Raw genomic sequence first — 23714 nt, 5'->3', positions numbered from 1 at the left:
CACAAAGTTTAGAACGAACAGAGAGCATAATGCAGTTCTCTATGCGTTTTATAAATAAAAGTCTAATTTGAACAGCTCAGTCGACATCAGCAGTTGCACACAACTTTGTAGGTTTATAACATTTTCATTGTGGTTTTTATTTGTTTTCAATCAGTGTGAAGGCAGAATACAGCAAGTCAGTGAAAAACTGCTCCTGTACCCCAAATTCAATAAATGTCCTTAAGAATACTGGTGCAGCAAATTCTCATAATTGTTATTTTTTACATTTTGACATATTTACGTTCTTTTCTATTTTGACTTTTCACACTTTCCCTGATACGCATGCTGGTTTAAGTTCCTGTTCACTTCCCTGCGTCTCTCAGAAACGGCATATGTGCAGAGCTCTGGCGACACCTTCAACACCCATGGTGCTCAGCAGGGGGTACTTGCCACCAACAAGTTCCATAGATGTAAAACAGTCCGACTGAGCACAGACAATAAAACCACAAGTAGGAAACGGGACAAGATGAATATCAGCTTCTCTCTCCCCGTCTGTGTGCTTGTGTGTCTCATGGAGAGCAGGCTGGGGTCTGCGAAAAGACAGATTCCTAATGCAAGAAATTGTATATGGCTAATAAAGTGATCTGATCTTCTTATCCTATCAGAAAGCATGCTGCACTTCAGTTGTGATTTAATATGAGATAATGTAACTCCGAAGTGAGAGGAAGTTGCTTTACTGACAAGCACTGCTGGCTCTGTGCTAACATCTTCACTGCCTTTATTTTAATGGACAGGTCAGGGCAGCCTGTCCTCCTGAGTAGCACTGCAATATTCCTCTGCTATCTTCAAAGGTTCAACAGAAAAGAAAAGAAGCTTAATGTTGCGATACAATGCAGACTTGTCACCATTGCACAGAGACCTTTGGCTTATCCTCTGCTGCACAGCTTACTGACAAGCTGAGGAGGAAGACAGACAGGAGAAAGCCAGCCTACCTCCTGCAGCTGTGGCATCTCCTCCATCCCAGGCAAGATGGCACCAGACAGCATGCAGTTCTTAGTGTGAATTATTGATGCTGGGGAAAATTGAGATTTAAAAATTGATATTCCTTTTAATTAATTATTACTCTCTGATCAGAAATAGTGTTTGAGAAGGCGTATATTTAAGGCTGCTAAAGCTGTTCTTTCTAAATGAGGACACAGAGCCCCACAACGTGTGTTAAGAGGGGTCCAGCAGCTGGGCGAGGTGACTGGCCTCTGTCCTGTCACCCCAGTCACAGCCCGGGCCAGGCCTGGCTCACACAGCGCTTGGACGCTCGCTGCACAGAGACGGACCCGCAAGCCAAAATGTCATGAGCGATTCAGAAATGTGATCGAGTACTTTCAGAGCTGACCTACACTATTGAAGCTACTGCGCCAAAAACAATCTTTATACACTGTCTTTTTTTCCCAAGTTTTCCAAATCCAGTGTCCTGGAAGCAGGACGAGCTCAGAACAATCTGCGTAATCAGAGTGAATACGAACATGTGAACTTTGCAAGAGTCCTCACAATGAGTTGACACGTCTCACCCTGCCCTCAATACTGAGGCCTGTCAACCAACAGGATCGATCAAACTCTAGTGTGTGCAAATACACTTTACTTTCCAAAACCATCACGCTCTTCGCGCCTTTTGAACCGAAGACTAAAAAACGGACAGAAAATGTCATAAAAGCTGAGTCCACTATCTCAAGGGCAGTTATGAATAATGAGGGTGATTCCTAGTTAGAAAAGAGCTGAATGTCCTCTTATGCGTGTGTGACAATAGTACATACAGTACAGTACATACACATGCTCATGTGTTGATGAAGAAATTAACTCTTATCTGTAAAGGGCTCACCCTGACTGTGCAGATTTCTGATGAGCCAGCAAAAATGGGATTTAATAATCCCTCATCATTCTCCCCCCCGTCCTTCTTGGAGACTTTAAACCTAAGATCTCCAGGTTGTTCATAAGAGTAGGGGTGTTAACACCATTGCTCTAGCCAAGTTCCACTCCCGGACCACAGAAATGTGAGGAACGGTTATTATTACAATGATCATTACTGGTGCCAGAGAAAAGAGGTGTCACACCAGGTTCACTGCCAGTTTTTTCTCACTATTTACTCTGCTGGGTGTGATTTGTGTGTTTGAAGGAGGAGAATAAACAGAGTATAAACTTTCTAGCACCCAGTACAAACTGAACGGATTAAATTCACAGGGAAGGAATACATCCTTCCATTGCTGGTGGACGAAACCAAAATACTGAAGGTTATATTAGTTTCGGTTTTACTGTTAATGGTAATGCTTTATTTTTCAATACTGCTGAAAATTGGCATAGTTTACCCAATCCAAATTATTCCAAATTTTAATGATTTGTCTTAGCTTCTCCCTCCTCAGTGGTGACTAGTCAGACTGAACAGCTCTTTCTCTCTCCTCAGCTGGGCTCTTCAAGGCCTATTTCATGACCGATCAATTGATTCTTCGCCTTCAGGTAAAGAAGAACCAGGAGAGACTTGGAGCCTGCCTGCAAAATTTATTTTTCACCCCCCGGTACTTAGCAAACTCTGCTTTTGGGAGATTAACATGCATCGTTAACAGGTTGCAGCTTGTAAAGAGCATACATTCCCATGAGTTCCTGAAAGTTCACAGAGCAGAGAGAAGAATTTCATAAACTCCAAGAACATTTCACATACTGTACTTGTGGACAATATCTAGCCAAAAGACAGGTTTAGCCCCGGAGGAAACTGTGCTTGAAAAACACAGCAGAAAAGCACGCAGATGTCATGACCACGCATGTAAAGCACGTCACCACAGTGCCCTATCTAACCATGAGCTTAGATAGATGAAGTTCTTGATAATCCCCAGCAGGCTCTAGTTTGTTATTAGAATATGATTCTAAAAAGCCTATCCTGGTGCAGATGGCTCACAGCTCTCCGGTCCTGAGCCTGATTCTGCACATAGGGGGCTCTCTGTTCTCTCCACGTCCCAGCTGGGTTTTTGTTCAGGGTCTAAACGTGCGTTACCCAGGTGAACTGGAAACTCTGAACTGCCCTTCGAGGGTGGGGGCCCTGGGACAGACTGCCATCTTGCCCAGGCTGTGTCCTGCCTGACTGGATGGTTATTAAAACTGCATGGACCTCCAATTCTTACAAATAAAACAAGCGCGAAGAAAACCAAAACGCTTCCCTAAATCTAGCTGTGGACCCGAAGACCTGCCAGCAGATCAAACAATTTTTTTCCTGGCCCGCTGTCGGCGCGGCCTGGCCCTGGCTGATTTTGACTGTTCTGTCACACGTGCTCAATGGGGGGCGCCTGCCCTCTGCAGATCCCTGCAAGTCAGCAAGCAGCAGCGCTGAGGGTTTCTTCTATGAGAACAGCATAACCGGGAAAATGAAAGACCGCGACCCAGCGTGCTGGTGTATGTAGACCTTCCTCACATCCTTCAGCGTGGTATTGATCGTCTTCACTCTTTCGACACTTTTCCAATGCTAAAAATGAAGAGAACATCTCTCACACTGCTCGGCTTTGGACCAGCCTACAACTCACTACTTTCTTACTGGAAAATCGAGAATGAGAAGAACTGAAGGACACAGCGTTAGGACAAAAAAAAACTAGTCAAGCAGTTGGAACCGCAAGGCAAAAGGCGGAAGTCGGTTTACAGGATTCCCTGTCGTTGGGGAATCTTTTCACAAACGTTTCCACTAACAACCCAGACAGGCTAAACCACAGCTTCAGCCCCTTCGTCAGACTCCAAAAAAAAGCAAAATCCCCAACAAGCAGCTCCACGAGGTAAGAGGTTTACGTCATCTTGAGATTGCCGGGTGCATCAACGGTGCGATTTAATGCAGGCCTTGGCACTAAATCTAAAGTCCTCAGTGCTTTATACTGTACTTAAAATCTAATTGAGAATAAACTTATCACTGAATTAATTTTGTGATGTTCTGCATTTTATTTGCTGTGACCTTTTTCCAGTACTGAACATCCCTACTCGTGTTGCTCAATGTGCTCAATGGCAGGAAACCAACTTGTTTGGTGTTAAAAATTAATGAGGCGATGATAATAATTACTCGTATTTCTGTTGTGCTTTTCATCACGAAGGATCCCAGAGTGCTTTACAAGCAGGAGGGGACTCGCATGATTGGCCTCCCTGTGCAGCCCCACCTGGGTCAGGGCAGGAAGTCATTCTGCACTGGAGGCCGGGGGCGGACAGAGAAACCACGGAGCGGATCAGGTGGAGGAGTGAGAAACCGCGCAGCATCAAACAAACATCTTCACCAACCGAATTAAGGGGCAACTCCACGGGAGACCAGACTGTTCGAGTCCTGAGTGTAATTTAGCCAGGACTCCCCTACTGTTACAAGAGGCCATGAAATCTTTAATGGCCAAGAAGTCAGGACTTCGGCTCAACATCTCTGCAGGACAGCACCTGGAGCTGTCGAGATTTCATACAAACATAATTGGTGCATATGCATTCTCCTTTGTTGTCTGTCAGAAAGCAGTACTGCAGGAGTCAGGGAATTGCAGACTGAAGGTAGAAGTCAATTATCATTTCAATGGTTCTGCTCGCTCCACTGCGACATCAGACAACATGAAATCTGTGCCTGGCAAGGTCTCCGTCTCACGAATTGTAGCACTTTTAAAAATTAGATTACATCCAGGAAGAGCAGACATGAAATCATATTTGTTTCCTTGTATAAACCATTTTTTTTTTAAATAAACCCTGCATTGCAGTAACCAAAGCATTTGCAGGTTTTGGATGCTGTTTCATTCAAAGAAGAAAATGTATATTTCTTCAAAGTAATATAAAACAGTTTTACTGGGTGAGCTCAGTGCATCACTCATTGTCAGCCAGGAGCCTGCCTCCGGTCCCAGTGAGATCTTGGTCCCCAGTGGCTTTGTCCCTGGTGTTTCCTCTCTGCTGTCCTGGTCTCAGTGTGTCCCTGACTCTGCTGTTTACTCTTTGGTAAGGCAAGCTATTCCAGCTCAACAGTTGAGGAGATTTTCTTATTATAAAAAGCTTAACATTTCCCTTTCCTTTGAGTATTATTTATTAAGATAGAACAATTAAAATAATTAAACACCAATTCTGCCATGTATTTAAAAAAAACAAGCTTGAAAGGAACGTTTCCTTTATTCTTTTGAATTCCAGTCTTATCCCCTGCGATACGAATGCTTTAATCTATATTCCTGCTCCACACAGCCTGCAGGCAGCATGCAGGAGGGCGAGAGAGGCTGCACAGCTGGACAGGCTCGCCAGCTTTTACCGACACACAAGACTAACTATTGTTTCACTTGCACATCAATTATGTGGCAGACTCGCGCGGGCTGGAGTATTCTCACTGCACCATTTTAGAGAAAGAGAACGAAGTCTGACAGTATCAGGGAAGCAACAAAACCGAGAGATCCTGAAAGATATTCTTCCTTCTTCTCACACCTGAAGAAGGCTCCACGGCCGAAACGTTGTGTTTTCTTTCTTCTTTTTTTCAGCATGGAATAAACCTATTACTTCTTCCTTCTTGCTCAGCTTCTATGCAAAATGCTTCGCAGCTTTCTCGCAAAAACGCTTTGCAATTATAACTTCATGTCAAAAGCACTTAAGTGAAACAGTGTCTATGCAGCAGTTACAAGAAAAATGGATGAGTGTCATTTCCCATTGTCTTGTCTTCTCAAACAGTAATAAAGCTGTTAATTTAGCATGGCAGGATATATTTTATGAATATTCCCCCACCCTTTGTGAGACAATCAGATTCTGGTGACCACTATCCGTGAAGTGCTTCTGGATAAATAAATTGATCTGAGTTGTTCCCTGTACCACTGACGGTTTCGGTGCAGTTAAAGCTACTGCGACAGCACTGACAGGGCAAGAGGCCACAAGGCCAGGGTTCACTGTGCCAGAGGAAGACAGCAGTGCTCAGTACTCGCAGTGACAGACAGACTCGGCCCCGTCTCTCTATCATTAACCTTCTAACCTCAGCTGCTCCCTTTATTTTGTTACAAATGCATCAAAAGCATTGTGCTGGAAGACAGCACAGTGCTGTACAGTAGTTTAGATCAGAACTGCTCGCAGATGTCTCAACAGAAGCTTTCAGAACGGGGCTACAAAGAAGTATTATACAGTACCAAACAAACACCACTGTGATGTCTATTTTAGTTTATTTTCACGTTCTTCCAGCATAAGGAGATATCCAGACCTACAGTAACTGGTGTGGACCTCATCCTTCTGTCCACTGTGATCTATATCGAAATAGGCTTCACTTTAAAAAAGTCCTACAGTACCTCAATTGCAATTTCACACCTTATGTCATGACCATCAAAACCTAAACATATTTTGTAAATCCATGCAGACTTCTGCAGTGGAGAAATGGAACAAGTCGTTGCCCCCGGGAGATAAAGTGCTTGATATAAAAGGCAAGCCCAAACAATAAGTACACAGCACCTACTTCACAGCAGAGCTGCTGGTCTGAAAGGGTGTAACTATCAACAGTGCCTGCTTGATTTCTTCAGGCGTCCCCGTGCAGACTGCATGATTATATGTTCTTCGGCCTGAAGTTAAACAACTTCATTGTCTTCATCCTGAATGTGCCGAGACTCTAGACAGGGAAGCAGTGGCCAAAAGGTGCAGAGAGAATCACTCACAAGACACTACCCTGTTTACTACTCATTACTCATGCAACACTCTCCCATAAGCTGTATTCAGTGCTGACAAATTCCACGGAAGGCTGCGTCTGACTGTTTGCCTCCAGGCACCTTAAGAGAACACAAAAATACCTCCATCAACAAACCAGGGGGCTGCCCCCCGGCGACCAGGACGAGCGCACCCTGAACAAACCTGCTTGCGCGGTTATCTCCCCGCAGCTCCGCCTCTTCGCTTTGATTGCTTTAATTCCACATGAGCGATTGTTTGATTCAGTCACTTGCGCCAGGGTTACATGCTGTTTACATTCTGCGTGTCTATCCCCAGCACAGGAACAACAGGAACTCCAGCACAGAGTAAGAAGACCCTGAAGTTTGGAGTTCGGCGTGAGGGGTAAAGCAGTATTTCAATGCCTTCGCTCACCCACAGTATCTAGAGCGTGCGCGTTGTCCATCACTTAAATTGCCATAACCATTGAAGGCTGGGGATAGATAAATCCACATGGTGCTATAAATGCACTACAGTCATTTAAAAAGCAATCTGTATTATCAGTACAATTCTTCTAAGGCTCAGCACTGAGAAGCCTACAGCTAAAGGCCTAATTACTGGGCGTTTCTGCAGTGTAACTACTGTGTTACCCAACCCGGGATTTAATAGAAGTTTACCTTTCACAGACGGCCATTAGTAGTTTGGTGTGTCTGTGCACCAGTAAGTTTTTTTTTTTCCTCACATCAAATATTTACTGAATACAAGCTTCCCAGCAGCAAATAAAAGAAAAGTCTGTGGTTGAGATATTACTAATTAAAATATCTCCTAGTAATGAGAGCTCCAGTACTTGGAAAGGAAACAGCCATTCTAAAACAGAATGAGGGGTTGATGCAGAGAGCACTAGTGTTCAACTGTAGGGTATTAAAACAGTTCATGACTCCCAACGAACAGTGCTCCCCTGCCCTAACAAGAATTCAGCAGCAAAGAAATGCCGTGTGCCAGCAGGAAAGCCCCAGACCTCTTCTTGACATACTGTATGACAAAAGCCACAAGGTTATTTAATCATATGTTTTCTAACCATATGTTAACTTATTGAACTATTGCATATGATGCACGGTTTTCTATTTTATTTTAACGTCTAATGAAAATCGAATTCTCCATTTTCACCCTGTCAAGTCGTCGCTTGTCCCAAGCAAAAAACATATCTCTGTATCCAGCTAGAATCACTATGTGGAAGGAGAGTGCCCAGCCATGATGTTGAAGCCCATACCCCGGCTTCATTCAAACAACTGCTGGATGACGACCTCCACTGCTTCACACAAAGGGTGGTAGGGGTGTGGAACAAACTGCGCAGCCATGCTGTTAAAGCTGATACCCTAAGCTTCTTTCAAGAAACCGCTGGGTGAGACCTGCAGCTTAATCAGCTACTCACTACCAAACAGGCTAGATGGGCAGTTCTTATGTGCCTTACACACATCAAAGGTCTTTGAAAAGTCAGCAGTCATATCAATGATGACAGATAAACTGTACCAATCTTCCAAATCTTTCACACATTTATTAAAACTGATTTTCTCTGATATATGTTTTTTCAAATGTTCATTTACTGCAAGAGTGATACTTTCACTCATGAATCTCACAATCCTGCCACAAACTGCAAGCAAGACCAGTGGCCTGATCAATTCTGCAGAGTCTGTGTGCCTGATCTGTTAGATAACACCTCACGAGCAACCAGGAAGACTGCTCACATCAGTGTCTCATTAATGCAACCATCAGCTTAGCTCATCATTTAACACATTCAATAAAAAATACTAGATTGAAAGCTGTCTATGGGTAAAGGCACAGCAGGAAATAAATAAATAAAAATTAATCAAGTAATGAAAAAAGGAAAGATACACCATGTAAAAAGTAACTTTCCTAGTATAAACAGGCACATGCTTAGCACTAACATCGGCAGGCTCGTGCTGAACATGCGCATTGTGTTGTGTTGAAATAAGTGGAGAAAATAGAAGTGCTTTCTTCTTAAACCTGAGATCGGATGAGTTTTAAAGCCATTATATCCACAATTACTGGCTGAACTGTTCCGAAATAAATGCCCTTCTTCAAAAGCAGACATCCAGCCCTCCTTGTCATGACAGGAGGCTGAATTAAATCACAGCCTGTGGCTACACAAGGGCTATTCTTAGCTGTGCCTGCTGAGGAACCAGCATTGTAAGGCACCCCTGTCCAGGGCATTGCAAAAGACTGAAACCGATTTGAGACAAGCATGCACAACAGCAAACAGCACATCCCCTTACTTAGGCAAAGCACAGTCTCCTTGAGTTCAATGCAATTCTATGCATTTTTCATTGATATCAAATGACCTGAGCAGAGCTTTGTCAGAAGACACTTGTCAGTTATGAGTCTTCTGCGTGGTATGTGGTTCTTGACTCAGTCCAGTATTCAGGATTTTAAACAGATGCCGAAATATAATGGAGTACAACAGACTGAAAAGATGCAGAGGTAAACAATACATGCATTGCGCCTTATGGGACATTAAGTGAAGAATAAGAGCCTCATTTCCTAGGAAAATGCAGCAGGAACTGAGAGTCTGAAAAAAGAGAAGAATACAGATGTGGGCTGCGAGCTCTTCAAGGACCACTGGAAGATTACCGCACTGGTCTACCGGAGCCGTTTTCATCTCCAGTACATTAGCAACGCCCCACTGTTACCTCTTCTTGCCTTTCTGATACAGACACTGAGATGAGCTCCATCTTCCACAGAATGAGGGATACAGACTAAAAGCCTTTGTCTGGCACCAGCTAACATTCAGTACGATTGTCTCCCTTGAAATGTCATTACTGTCATCTGGGAGATGTCAGATAGCATGTAATAGTCTAGGGCAATCTAAGCAATACTTTGCTTGAACGGTAATCACTTACTGTATGTTGCTCCAGAAATACAGGGAAATGCTGTTAATTATTATCATAGTGTTAGTTTTAGCAACGCTTATAATTTTGTAAGTAAAATTTTACACCATTAACCTACATCCTCTAATCCTTTGGCAAGAAACTAATAAAGGATGCTAAGACCCAGCAAGAACCAGTAAAGCGATCGCAAAAGATTCTGCAGAAAATTTGTGTCTTAGTAACTGGTAACATAAGCTCTTTGCCATGTCCTTCTGATGCCCAGATCATCCATAAACAAAGGATGTTTCCACCCAAAACAAAAGTCATTCCAAATTAACCGTACTCAGAGGGTCATTAGGTTACTGACAAAATGCACATTGCAACAACGTCTTGCTTAGATTAATACTCACAGGCAGTACGCACAGAAAGGCAATCAGAACTGATTGTCAAGCAGCTTGATTGTTTGCTTTGATTCTAAAAGGCATCCTGTACTCAACACGCTTTGTATTCTGGGACACGGGGAAGTGAATAGAAATATTAACCCAATACAACACGCAGAAAGGATCCTTCTGAAACACAGCTGTCATTCTCTGTGTACACTGTAATAAAACAGAAGACTGTCAAGACAAGGGAACATCAGTTCTGAGTCAACTCCTGCAGGCAGGCTGTTCCCCTGACACGGGGAGGCAAAGGCCCTTCCTTCATAAATTAAACACGCCTCACTTGTAAAAGAAATTGCTGCTGAATACAAAACAATTTCACGGATGACATTTATATTTTTTGCTCATCCCGCAGCCTTTCGGAACGGGACCTGCTCGCCAGCCCACCAGCGGAGCCGCGCTTCTCGGAATCAGGGCGACCGGCCCGGGGAGCGGACGGCACCCCGACACTGCAGGAGCGCGCGCTCGTCTGCAAGGTGACTGCACGCCTCTCCTGATCCGCAGCCTCGCCACGCACAGCACGTTAGGGGCCTCCCCGGCTCCCCGAGACACCTCGGCTACCACCGGCACGCAGACCGCAATCAATTCTCTCTCTGCCAGGGCCGCCAGCTCCGGGGGGATTCCAGACACAGAGATCTTGGGAAGTTAAAGTAAAGTGACGGCCGTTAAATCTGCAGCATTCTTCTGTCTCCACACACGTTTGTGCACCCATATATGACAGCATTTAAAGGTGGAGAAAAAGCGCTCTGAACGCCAGACTACTGCGGAGAACACCTAGCATCGCTTCACCATGACAACCACTAGACACTGGGCCCACCCCGGCCAGCAGGCTGCGGAGGGCTCCCCTGGACGGGCACCACAGCGGCGCAGGCTTACCCGTCTCCTTGCCCTGCGTGCCCTGGCCCTCGTCCAGCCGCAGGTCACTCAGAAGGTGCTCCAGGATCTTCTCCGGGGTGCCCGACACCACCACGTACCTGTCGGACACAACAGAGGAGTCGGTGGAGTCTTCCTCGGCGGAGGAGAAGGAGCGGCTGCTGCTCCACTCTTCCTCCTCTGTCTCCTCCTCCTCCGCCTCCTCTCCCTCCTCGTCGATGTATCGGAAGTAAGGCACGTCAAAGGTGGGCCGGGCTGCCCCCCTGATGCTGCTGTCCTCCGACCCCTCCTCGTCCTCCTCGTCCTCTTCCTCTTCCACCAGGGCGGCCGGCACCAGCCCGCCGTCGGGGCACAGGTCCAGCGCGCGGAGCCGGGCGCTGCCCATGTCCAGTGCGTCCGCCCGCTGCCTGAGCTGCTGCAGGCTACAGGACAGCCTCTGCAGTGGCCTCTGCTCCAGCCCTCTGCGAGCTGACACACTCCATCCGCGCGCGCCGAGCGCTGCAGTCAGCGGGTGTGTGTGTGTGCAGGAGAGAGAGAGAGAGGCTTACCTCCTGTCCTTCTCCTCCTCCCTCCCGCCCCCTGCTGATGCCAGGGGGGCCGGCCTCTCTGACGACGCCCTCTGAAGCACCAGGACATCCTGGCCTCTCTCCTTCAGGCACACGCGGCTCGTCTCCTCGCTCGGCGGCTGAGGAGAGGGAGGGAGAGATCGCTGGTGGGAAAGGAGACCCAGGAGAGGGTGCTTTTTTTTCCTATTCCCCATTAAGCAAAACACACGATTTCGAAATGCATCACTTCAAAGCTGCAAAGCACCACAGCCACGTATATGGAAATAAGGACGACAACAGAATAGCTCTCCATACAGTCCGTTTTGCGTCTGCTGCATGTGCTGAGAAATTTTCCTCCTTTTTTGCTTGTTCTGCTTTGAGCTTTGTTATTCAAAGCAAAACTTATCGCTGCTTAATAACCGTGCAGTTCAGAAACGCACAAAATCCCTAATACACACACCTCCTCTGGGTGTCGCACCTGGATGGCTCTCTCCTGACTAAACGCACAGATCTCGGAGGTACAGCCAAACAAACTGTTCATTACTGGAGCCAGTGACTTGAGAAGAACAGACTGGGGTTGTGTGGCAGCAAGGACTTCATTATGAATGTGTTATCAATCTTGAACAGCCTGGGGCTCCAAGACAAAAACATTAAACAATACGCTGCCAGTCACCCAGCCTTGGGGACAAAGAGCTTGTGATTTTACTGTCACTTAACAAAATTCCTTCATTTTCCAAAACTGTTGTTCTTTTTCAGACAACCGCTGTTTAACGAAAATAATTTGATTCTGAAAAATACAAAGACTGAACAAAGCAAAAGCTGCGCCCCCCCCAGACACACACACACACACACCTTCCTCCAGAGCCTATTGAATGATTTACAGCTCCTTTTACAGCAGAGATCTAACTGAAATCTAACACATAAGTGATAATACAATGGCCTCTATTAGAATCATTACAAAATCAGGAATGTTTTAAAGCAGTTGATTCAGGTAAACAATACCTCAAATAATAATACTATCAGGGTATAAGATTTTAATTTTCAAAGCCATCAACTGATTTCTTAGCTATATACTGTACATATGTTATAGAAATTATATAATTTTATAACAGAGATACTCAGGCTGTATTTACAGTATATTCTACAGGAAGGTAAACTTCACTTCCTTAAGAGAATTAATATACTTCAAACATTTTATACCCCACGTCTGCGTACTTAATACTAAGTACAGGCGGATATAAGGGTTTCTAATACAACAAGAGCAGCAAACCATCTCTACAAAAAAAATTGTCCTGGCAAGAGGGTCTTCATGAAAACCTAATCAGAAACCAGCGGATTTGGCTGGAAATTATCCATTAATTAAGTCCCTGTTAAACTGAGAACAGAAGGCACTTCTCTACCCATAGAGTTGTAGGAGTGTGGAACAAGCTTCCCAGCCATACTGTTGAAACCAACTCCCTGTTTTTTTCCCGGCGATGAGACCCCTGGATCAATTAGCTACAACCAATCGAAGCATTTTCTTTCTTATTTTACAATTTTCTCATAAAAGAAGCATCAATTTATCTTTAAACGATAAATACTGGACACTTTGGTGGTGCGTAAGGCCAAACACTCAATTCCGCCAGATCTCTACAGAAAGTGTTTTTTTTTAACCTGAGATCATTTATGTCACGAGCTGCCGAGAACTGACACTCCAGATGACGCAGGCGGTGTTGATTCAGGGGCAAAGCTGGAACAAAACTAAAAGGCTGAAGTGGGTAAACTGTTTTATAAAAGTACAATAAGATAGAACTGCGCAAGGATTTCCAGATGTCCTGAAACAAATGCCTTTGCTAGACGTCTGCACACAGTTCTGCAGGGGGAGGGAGTGTGGGGCTGGGATTTTGGGGGCACAGCGAGACCCAGGCTCTTTGGAGCGAGACGGGTGGGAACAGGTGCTCTGCCTGACCAAGCACTGGCAGCCAGCAGGTGTCATGAGAACAGCACTCCTTCCTCCACCCAGCGGGTCTACAGAAAACGCAGCAAAGATGCTGTGCTGCATTGCAACAGAGAAACCCACCACTTCTGAAGTCACTTCATCTGAAATTTTATTCTAATTTGGTCCCAACGCATTCAGGTGCTGGGAGACGCTGCTGTAATGCAAACGCTAATCCTATTAATAAATAATTCATCGTTCATCTCTCCGGGTTGCAGATGGCTTATTAATTTGGGGTTGGCTACGCTATTTTGACGAGGGAATATGAAAACTGCCGCTGTACTTCGGCTCAACCAGTCTGAAGCGTCTCTTCCTTTACTCAAAGCAGGTCTTTCTCAGACGGAGGGGGATGGGAGACAGCAAAAAATCATTTGCTTTGGCTAGTGAGCTCCAGGCCTTTATTTGCTTGTTTTCTTTACTAATTGTCTGTCTGCTGCTCAAGCTCCAGGTCCTAACCTCCCCCAGGCACAGGACAAGGGCTCTGGTTAATAATAATAATAATAATAAACTTTATTTTATATAGCGCCTTTAAAGGTGGCTTCTCAAAGCGCTTTACAGGATGACAATAACAATAAATAAGAAGACTACAACAATAAATAAGAAAATTTCACAAGACAGGACACAATTATAATTACAACAATAACAATAGAGGAGACCGTGGAAGATGGTATTAAGAAGAGCAGAGGGGTGAAGAATGGAACCAGTTAAGTAAAGGCTTTTCTGAAAAGGAGGGTTTTGAGTCTGGATTTGAAGGAGTTTAGAGAAGGTGACTCTCTAATATCCTTGGGCAAGGAGTTCCAGAGCTTGGGGGCATAGCAGGAGAAGGCCCTGTCGCCCATACAATGTAGACGGGCTTGGGGGACAGTAAGGAGGGCAGAATTTGAAGAGCGGAGGTTGCGAGGTGGGGAGTAGGGCGATAAAAGTTCAGACAGGTATTGAGGTGCCAAGCCATGTAAAGCCTTGTAGGTGAGCATGAGGATTTTAAAGTCTACGCGGAATTTGACCGGAAGCCAGTGCAAGGACTCCAGGATAGGAGTAATGTGAACACTTGCACTAGATCTGGTCAGGATTCTGGCTGCTGAATTTTGGACATACTGCAGCTTGTTCAGAGTAGATTTAGATACCCCAGGGAGCAGAGCATTGCAGTAGTCAATTCGAGAGAATACAAATATGTTGATCAGCTTTTCAGCCACAGTTAATGATAGCATAGGGCGTAGTCTTGCGATATTTCTAAGGTGAAAAAAAGATGTTTTGACAGTATGCTGTACATGTGGGTCGAATGTTAAGCCAGAATCGAATATAACCCCAAGGTTTTTCAATTTTGATTGGAGCTCAAGTACAGAGCCATCTACAGACAGGGTTACAGGACTGGCTTTACGAAGTTGATGGGTGTACCAATAAGCATGACTTCAGTCTTGTCACAGTTAAGATGAAGGAAGTTTTGAGTCATCCAAATTTTTATGTCAGAGATGCAATTAGATAGAATAGAGACAGCCACATCAGTGTCGGGTTTGGTATGGATGTATATTTGAGTATCGTCAGCGTAAAAATGAAAGCTGAGGCCATGTGATCTTAAAAGCTGACCAAGTGGGAACATGTAAATGCTGAAGAGCAAGGGGCCCAGTATTGAGCCCTGAGGGACACCAGACTTGACAAGAGCAGAGTATGCTGGCTGTGCTAAAGTTGAGGTCATAATTCAATTCAATTCAACTTTATTGTCATTAAACTTACACAGGTGCACAGTATAATGAAAAGTGTTTCTCATTAGTCACTAAGGTGCAGTATATAAAAAGGACAGAAGATAAGACAATAGACAGTTACACAATAGCAATAACAGTAACATGTAATAACATAACAGAAATAACATGTAATCAAGTAATCAAAACTGTGCAAAATTCCGCAAACAGAGAAAATATAACAGGACAAAAACAGTGCAAGGTAATTCTTGGAACAGTGCAAAAAATAGTATGGTTAAAAGTAGTATGGTTAATTAATAAATATTAAATATTATTATGCCTGTTACAGTTTTACTGGGCTATCGAATATAATGCACAGTTCTCACGGCACGCTTGACTATCACACCACCCAGGAGTGTGACTTCCTTCTGGAGGACTCGGTAACCTGGCTGGCCCAGAGAGGACAGGCTCAGCGACCACAGGCTGGCCATGGAGACCGACAGGCTGTGCTCCCACTGCCAGCCTGAAGAAACAGATAAAATCCCAGAATGACCACACCTGCCAGAATCAAATCAGCTCTACTCTTCCTGTAGGATGGGGGGAAGGTACAGTATGTGATCGCCCGTCACAGCATGAAGGACAGGGCGAGCCTGTAAAATAATATTATGCTATTGTTCTAAATGTTCGGAAATGTTTGCTAATTGTTAATGCTTTGAGAACACCATAACTCACTAACCATGCTGATAAATCTCTTCGAATTTACATCTTTCTTTCTCTCCTCCAACTCAAAGTGCCCGGTTCCTTGTCACACAATGGAGAGGAGGCGGTCCCCGGGCTCTTCTGCCTCTCTGTTCCCTCAGGGAACAAGACAACTCTTTTTAATAAATAAGGGACAGAACTGCACCAGCTGACATCATTCATCACGCTGCTAGAGCTGTATGACAAAGACATTTGTGTCGAGGCTGGCAGAACACGTTTTTTAACAAGTTACCAACTTTACCCCCTGCAACGAAAAACCAGAGGATATCTCTTCAGATTGTGAAATCACAGAAAACATAACAGCACTGGGAAGATCTGACTAAGCTCCCGATTTCTTTCTGCACAATGAGGAACTCCAGGCTCATCTGTCAGTTTCCAAGAAGCAGAAATGCCTTAATGTTCACTTTTCCCCGTATTTGCAATCAAATGCACCTCGTACTATTTAATGATTAATTGTTAAAAAAAAGAGCGCTCCTGTCAATAGGGAGTTATGATAAACTACAGAACTCCAGTGAGGAAACCGAGAGGCAAGGCTGAAGTCTGATGCTTAATTAAGTGAGCATCTTAATGGAGGCGGAAAGAATTTCAAATGGAGGGCACGTGAGCCTCAGAGAAGATGCACAAAGTGGAATACAGTACGCAGCTGAGGTTACGATGTTTGGAAAGCTCGAGATTTTTCTTCAAAGGCCACTTCTCTTCCTCTACTCCGGCTGTCGCATTGATCATTCGCAATTCCCTCGGGAAGATGCCAGTCCATGTGGAAATGGCGCGTTCCTGAGGAGATCAGAGTGTGCGACGTAGCTGGAAAAGACAGGAGGATTACCGGGGACGAGGCGCAAGGCGCTGAAACGCTCCAGAGTGCCTACAGAAAGGAATGAGAAGAGCTCGCAGAACTCATTGATGAGCTTGCACATTCCCACTTATTCTCCAGAGGAGGTTATTGACTTTTCTCAGCTGGAGGAATAAGCTCATGTCTAGTTCCTTGCTATGCTTTGTTGAAATTGTGTCCATTTTGAAAGATAAAGCACCTTTAAGTGTATTTACTTTTGATTTAATCATCCTCTTCTCTGACAAAGGGACTCATACTGTGAAGAGTATGTAACCACTCAGATTACCCGAGGCCATCCAGAGGACATTTTACTGTATATTTTCATTGTTCTGAGCCTGAGGCTGGGGTTGGACTTGCACTGAATATCTGATCAAGACAAGCGAAACCAACTCTGGCTCAGCCTGACCCTCATTTCTCTCCTCCAGTCCTTGTCCACAGCTGGGCAGCAGGCTGTGGCTTCAGGAATTTGTACTCCAGTAACTCATGTAACCTTGCAGGCTACAGAGCCCAGAGGTATGTTAGCTCGACCAGTTGTTTGTCAATGAGCCCCTACACATCTCCCTTCACCAGAGCATTGTAAAACAGCATGCACAAGACTCAGATTCCAATAATAGATTTCTGACAGAACTTCACGCCACAGTTAAGCTGAGTAACTTTCCCTTTAACTCCTTATGTGGTATCTTTCAAGGAATGGCTTTACTAAATCCAACTTAAAGTTGTTACCTAACAAAATTAGGCACTCTTCTTCTTTTGACAAGCTTAATTCGTTCCTCGAAAACTGCCCAAAAGGGGAAAACCCATATAAATTAAATCCCTGTTACTTTGTGTTCTAACCCCTGACTGGCTCTAGAACTCAGAAATGTTCTGCCAAATACTCAAAACTCACCGTAATGCAGCACAGAAAAGAATGAAAACAAAAACACTCCTGGTTCATTATTCAAGTAACACACTTAAAGTCATTAACTGAACAAATAGGTAAACAATAGGTCAAAGCACCACCACTCCTGCTCATCTACCCTTTTTACATTTATTTGGCATTTTCTAACTATTTTCCAGTGCAATCTCAACAATTAGATACGTCTCCCGAAGTCAATGTACCGTACAGCTGTTAAATCTCCTTGGAGGTGTGCATCTCCATTACGGTTTACAGAGGAGGTGGCCACTTAGTCATTGACCCAGCCAGCAGGAACCCTTTCAAAGTCAAATCCATAGTGTTGCTCAATGGCAGGCTCTGCGCAATTGTCTTGAGGTACACCAGAGAGATTTACACCCCAATTCCCAGCCAAAAAACTTCCCAGATCTCAATCCTTGGAACTCTGGTAGAGTCAGCAGAAAGTACAGGTTCAGTGCATTGTACCATGACTATTGTGTGGCCTAGTATTTTGGTTGGCAGTGTGAAATGGATAAGGGATCTGAGCACCTGGCCCTGCATAGATGAGGAGACAGGGTAGGACAATCATTTTCATTGCTGAACTATTTGTGGAACTAATGAGACAGTGAGGTAGTCACCATAGGGTTATATTTGTCTGACTTTCTCCATTTTATTAGTGTTTCAGTCCTATAAGCACGACAACCACGTTTGGAGTGGCTGCACTGGGGAAACTACAGAGCAGGGCAACTTGACTCACAGCGTTTCTAAAGCTCCTGTTAACAGACACCAGTACTGCTCTTGTACTCTGCCCAGGTTCTCCCTGATATCCAGGAAAAACGTAATCAGCCTGTTCGGAGAGTGCTCCGAGGAATCTGGCCAGAATGCTAGACGCAAATATTTATACTGAGTCACATCACAGACAGTGGACTTGTCAAGGGCAACTGCCTCAAGGGAACAAGCCAGACACTAAGAATCAAGACCAGACTAACATCGCTGGGATTAATTGCTTGTTGCTTTAGAGTTCTAACAACCACAGTTTGTAAAGATCACTGTAAAGATCTCTCAGAAGAGAATCAGTCACCCCAAATGCAGCCAGGTGCTCTGCTTCAGGAAGCGCACTGCTCATTATTACTACATGTTCAGACTGTTCAGGAAGCTTGATCACTTGATTGATTGACAGAACATTTCTGTTGGAGAAAGTCATCATCAATTTCTTTACAAGGAAAGTGAAGAAATCATCCCAGCAGCAGAAGAATCGTTGTAAAGGGTAGGTTCAGCAAAACCCTGAATCTGGTTTCTTAGATCTGAAACATTAAATTCCCCAGGAGAAGGAAAGTACAGTCAGACATGTCCCATCCTGCTTTATTTGGCACACCTGATTGCACACAGGTGTGAGAATCCTTCCACGTGTCCAAAGTTCTGCATCTTTTGAAACACAGAAGTCAAGATAAAATCTAACTGCATAGGACCTTCTTCATAAGATTCCAGCTTCTTTCTAGAAAGTGCTGGATAAGAACCTCAGATCAACTATCTACTGAAGTGAAAGTGAACTTCAGCAGGTGGGATAAACAGCCCCCCTCACATCTGTAATCATTATGCCCGTACACTATGTAGCTTAATACAGGACTACTCAATTTTTTTTGCTCCAACTACTGAAAACGGGGACAGTGCATTCTTTGGGTCTAAAGACACCTGCAAGAGCACGATTGCTAGAATTACAGGATATTAGCTGATAGCCTGCGCCAATGAGCTCATGACTCAGGGCGCACACAGGTGAGTCACACACACAGTAAGCAGGTATCATCCCCCCAGTCCCAGTCTGGTGTGTTTTGAGCTCGGCCTGAGGTGTCTGTGGTAGGAAGGACAGGAGGCGCGCCGGTCAAGCCAGGTCTGAAATACTGTAGCTATTCCACTTTCTGTTCTGACAGGTTTCACCTGCGTCTCAGCTATGAGACACCCAGCCAGGAAACCCTGCTGCACACCCTGAGGAAGCTAACAGATGTTGGGTGTGACCATGTGATCAGAGCTGAGGCCGTTCAGGTCTCAGCTGAACAGCTGTGGCTCTGGGTGCGTGGAATTCCCCTGCACAAAAGGACGAGCCTGTGGATCTCCCACATTACAGTAACACATACCCTGCCCACACTCCCATTCAACATCTTACACAGCCTCCATGGCCAAAAAGTCCATCCTTGTTCTTTCGCCTGTTGATAAGATGAGAAAGAGCATTTAGAACCGAGAAGAGGAGATGGCACTTCTCTACACGGAGGGGTACGTGAGTGTGGAACAGGCAGCCCCGCCACCCTGGTAAAGCAGACACCCCCTCTTCTTTCAGGCAACGGCTGGAGGAGATGGCCAGAGCCTCTCCCGTGTCCTTATCAAACTGAGGCCAAAATCTCAACGTACGAAAAGACACATGGAGCACGCAGCTCCATGCGTTAAATTCCATACACAAAGGAACAGCATTCCGAAAAGGAAATGACTACAGCACACCGAGGCAGAAGATGCAGATTCTGACCCTTACCAGTCAGGTACCAATCCCTACAGGTCCGTTCTGACTTAAAGGAAGAAAGAAATGACCTTCTGTACATTCACTTTACAGATCCTTTTTTCAGGAATGTTGCCGATGTGTTACCATCTATGGCCACTAAAGTCCAGCACTGGGAACTCGACTTGTTAACATGTACAGGGTTTGAACACTATGTCCCAGTTGCACTGTTTGATCCAAATATGGAGCGATCCCCAGAAATATGTAACCTCATAAATTCTATCCATAAAGCTCCCAGTCAAGAGGAAACGAAACATTCTGTTGAGGTTTTCTTTAAACAAAAGCTGAGTAATGTTCGTTTTCACTATCCTGCTCAGTAAAGCAGGAGTGCTTTAAATATGCCAGGCATGAGGCTTTGGAATTCTTTGTGCATCTGCAAGGCCTCTCCACTGACAGGATGCAGATGTCACATCTGTAAACAGCTGTCAGCACCCAGCTCAGGACCAGACTTCCAGCAAGGAAGCAGTATGTCAGCCGTCATCCGAAGGAACAGCCTGCAACGATCCCTCATTGCTCAAAATACACAGCCTTTTACCTGAAAGACCAGGATGGCATTCCTGATATAAAACTAGATGGCTTCATGCATGAAGTTTTTAAATGGAATCTACCCTTCTGTCGAAATATCTGAAAACAGCCTCATGGTGTGCTGAAAGTAATCTTATATAATACCGTGTACTATCCCCCATATTTCAATACTTTTTAAGACATTTTTAGCCGGCTGACAGTCCCTTTTTTCCAGCAGTTCCAAATCCAGAGGTTTCCGACTCTAGAAGAAGGAAGAGAAAATCCAGCTGTTGGATAGACAGCATTATGCTTACAGCTACAGAAACTCCTACTGTGTGTAAAAACACACAGCCTTTGCAAAAAGCATCTCACAGAGGAAAAAAAAAAGATCAGCCTTTTTTGTCCTTCCCGAGCACAGGCTAATTCCTCAGCCTGCTGTGCTCCAGAGGAAGCTGCTCGTGACTTGCACAGTGCAGTGGGCGGTTTTGCTTACTTTGCTTCTTCCTGCTCAGCTGCAGGAGCTCCTCAGCGCTGGGCCCTGGCCGGTGGACCAGGGACCTCAACACCTTCGCCTCACCACACCGAGCCACCAAGCTGGCATGGGGCACACTGCGCACTCTCGGAGTTTCAAGGAAGCCTTGGGGTCTCTTCTTTTAAATCAGAGCACTGGAACAGTGACCCAACAACTGTTATAAAAATAATAATAATTGCTTACACTCAAAGCGCTTTACAGGTAATGGGGACTCCTCTCCACCACCACCAGTGTGCAGCCCCACCTGGATGATGCGGCCATAGTGATCCAGAACACTACCCACACATCACTAACTGTACTAAGATTAGTTTAAAAAACACATTCTTCACTTATTAAATAAGTGGATAGCCTGGGTCAGGTACATAATGCCAGTATGTACTGTATGTCTGCATCATGTCTATTTGCTGTACTACTGATACACATAAACAAGGTTATTCAGTCCATCTTGCTAGTTTGCTGCTAGTAACGTAAACATCTAAGAAATATTTTCCTCAATAACGAGATACAGTAAGTGGGGACATTGCGGTCAAAGATAATTCTGTATGATAAATGTGGGGAGCTTAGCTAAAAGGCAAACCATGTTATGGGATATATAGTTAAAATTACAGAATAAAAAACAAGGGATGTTGCGCTTTCCACAAAAAATGATTTTTGTTATAAAGTATAGTCATATAGTTTATATCGTTTTTGTTATGAAGTTATACACTTTTCAGTTATAAAGATAACCACAAATAATAGATGTCTTTCATTCATTTTACAGGTGAACATCTATTAAACAGTCCCCATCTTGTTTAAAAGCTCGGGATTAACTGACAATTAAGTGGCTGATTCCCTGTTGCACTGGAAGCGAATGTTAAGTGTCTCAAAAGCACTTTGCTAGGACACACCAGCAAAACCTTTTATCCCCGAGGAAAGGCAGGGAATGGCTCTGAAGGCATACGGTATAAACAATTAATGATCTGCTCATTCCATTCTTACTGCTCCTTAATATGAGGCACTTCTCCTTGGAACATTTAAAAATGTCCGAGTGCCACACCAGCCATTTCACTGAAGACTAAATAAAATCAAGGACAAAAATGATGTACTGTAGCTAGAACAATAGCACATTTCACGAACGTCAATCATCTCAAGCAAACACCTCAATAAAATTGACCATAGCTACAAAATAGCAAAAACAATTCAATGCAAATTGTGTAAAATTGCTTTAGACTATTCTACAAATCAATGTGATTCATTTTTCAGCGTACCTCAAGAAACATAAAGCCCTGCGCAATAACACACACAAACAATTGACCAAAAAGTACAGCAAACTGACCTGGTAAAACAAGGTAAATCTAAATTATGGATTAAAATTGATGATATTTCTCAATCTCTCTCATGCCCTTTTCAAGAACAGTCTGGGAGTCTGTGCTGGCCCTGGGCAGTGAGCCCCACAGACATGGCCCTGCGCAGGAGAGGCTCCAGTTCCACTGTGTGCAGTAGGCTCTTCAGCGACATGACATGACATGACGCACTATTTTCAGTAACAGCGTGCTTTCTCCGGCCAGGTGCATCATGGAAACAAACTGCTTTGCTTTTTTCTTTACAGCTCAGCAGAAAAGTACACCCCCCCCCCCTTCTTTCAGTAAAAGCCTTGCTTTCATTTTCCACCATAACTGATTCATCAGACCAACCGTGAAAGGTCTCACGCATCAGACCCATCCAATCCAGCTGTCTAATCGGCATTGTAATCAGAAAGATAAACTCTCTTTTACTTTCATGTGAAAGGGTGTCTTCTCAGATCGCAGGCTCAGAGCCCAGAGCTCTCCCTTCCCTGCTGCCTGGAGGGGGAGCTGTCCTTCAAGACAACTAAGATCTCACCTTTAACACTAAAACAAAACCTCTGTGCGGCGTTGTGCCTTCCCATCAAGAACCACTGCTTGTTTTTTAATCGATCAGATCACCGCGAGAGTGCACTGAAAGAATGGTGGACATCTTCTGGGCCCAGACTCTCATGTCGGGCTTCAGCTCCTGTTGTCATATGATTTTGGACCATAAGAACAGTCGCAAACGGAAGGAAGCCATTTGGCCGGTGTGGCCAAGAATCTCATCCTGCCGTTTCTTGAAAGAAGCCAGGGTATTGGCTTCAGCATGACGGGACAACTTGTTCCAGACCCCCACAACCCTCTGCGTAAACATGTGCCTCCTGATCTCGGCTTTAAAATGTACTTCCCTGTAGTTTCCACCTGGAAGACGAAACATTCCACAGAGGACTGGCATATCAGACTGACAACGCGTTGCTTGGCACGAAATAAAAGTAAGAAAAAGCTCCAGCTTTGGGCACCAAACACCAAACTGTCTGTATGTGTCGCCTCGCCCCTGTAGCTTTCTCAGCCAGGCAGGGGATTCCATTTATGGCCATTACTTCACTGTACTGGATCTCCACAAAAAATGAAAAGATAAAATCTTTTGTCTCGGAATGAAATAACAAACCAAACCTTCCCACCAAAAACTGCAACAGTCTTAACTCTAAACCACCGAGGAAGCGAAACGCTGTAGGTTTGGATGCAGAGGAAACAGTCACCATGGAAATCAGAGCGCTAGGGTGTGTACGGTGTTCGCTTCCTCTTTGCTGAGAGTGTAACTGGAAAGGCGCCTGTGAGAGGCACAGTCAACCGCTTCCTGG

The 23714-nt window shown here is 44.7% G+C and overlaps 1 protein-coding gene across 2 annotated transcripts in view; it reads right to left on the bottom strand.

The window, feature by feature from the left end:
* rapgef5a (Rap guanine nucleotide exchange factor (GEF) 5a) overlaps positions 1 to 23714 on the bottom strand; it is a 75477-nt gene that overhangs the window by 20797 nt on the left and 30966 nt on the right. For both annotated transcript variants that reach the window (XM_088600395.1, XM_088600394.1), the window contains 2 exons: positions 11362 to 11498; positions 10817 to 10914 (listed from right to left, as the gene is read on the bottom strand). In XM_088600395.1, coding sequence (XP_088456521.1) covers positions 10817 to 10914; positions 11362 to 11498 — 235 coding nt within the window. The remainder of the gene's footprint in view (positions 1 to 10816; positions 10915 to 11361; positions 11499 to 23714) is intronic.

Source organism: Lepisosteus platostomus, chromosome 12 (genome assembly GCF_059453375.1).
Source record: "Lepisosteus platostomus isolate fLepPlt1 chromosome 12, fLepPlt1.hap1, whole genome shotgun sequence".
NCBI classification, from domain to species: domain Eukaryota; kingdom Metazoa; phylum Chordata; class Actinopteri; order Semionotiformes; family Lepisosteidae; genus Lepisosteus; species Lepisosteus platostomus.
The sequence above is the reverse complement of the archived record's forward strand: the minus strand, read 5'-3'. Positions and strand labels throughout refer to the sequence as shown.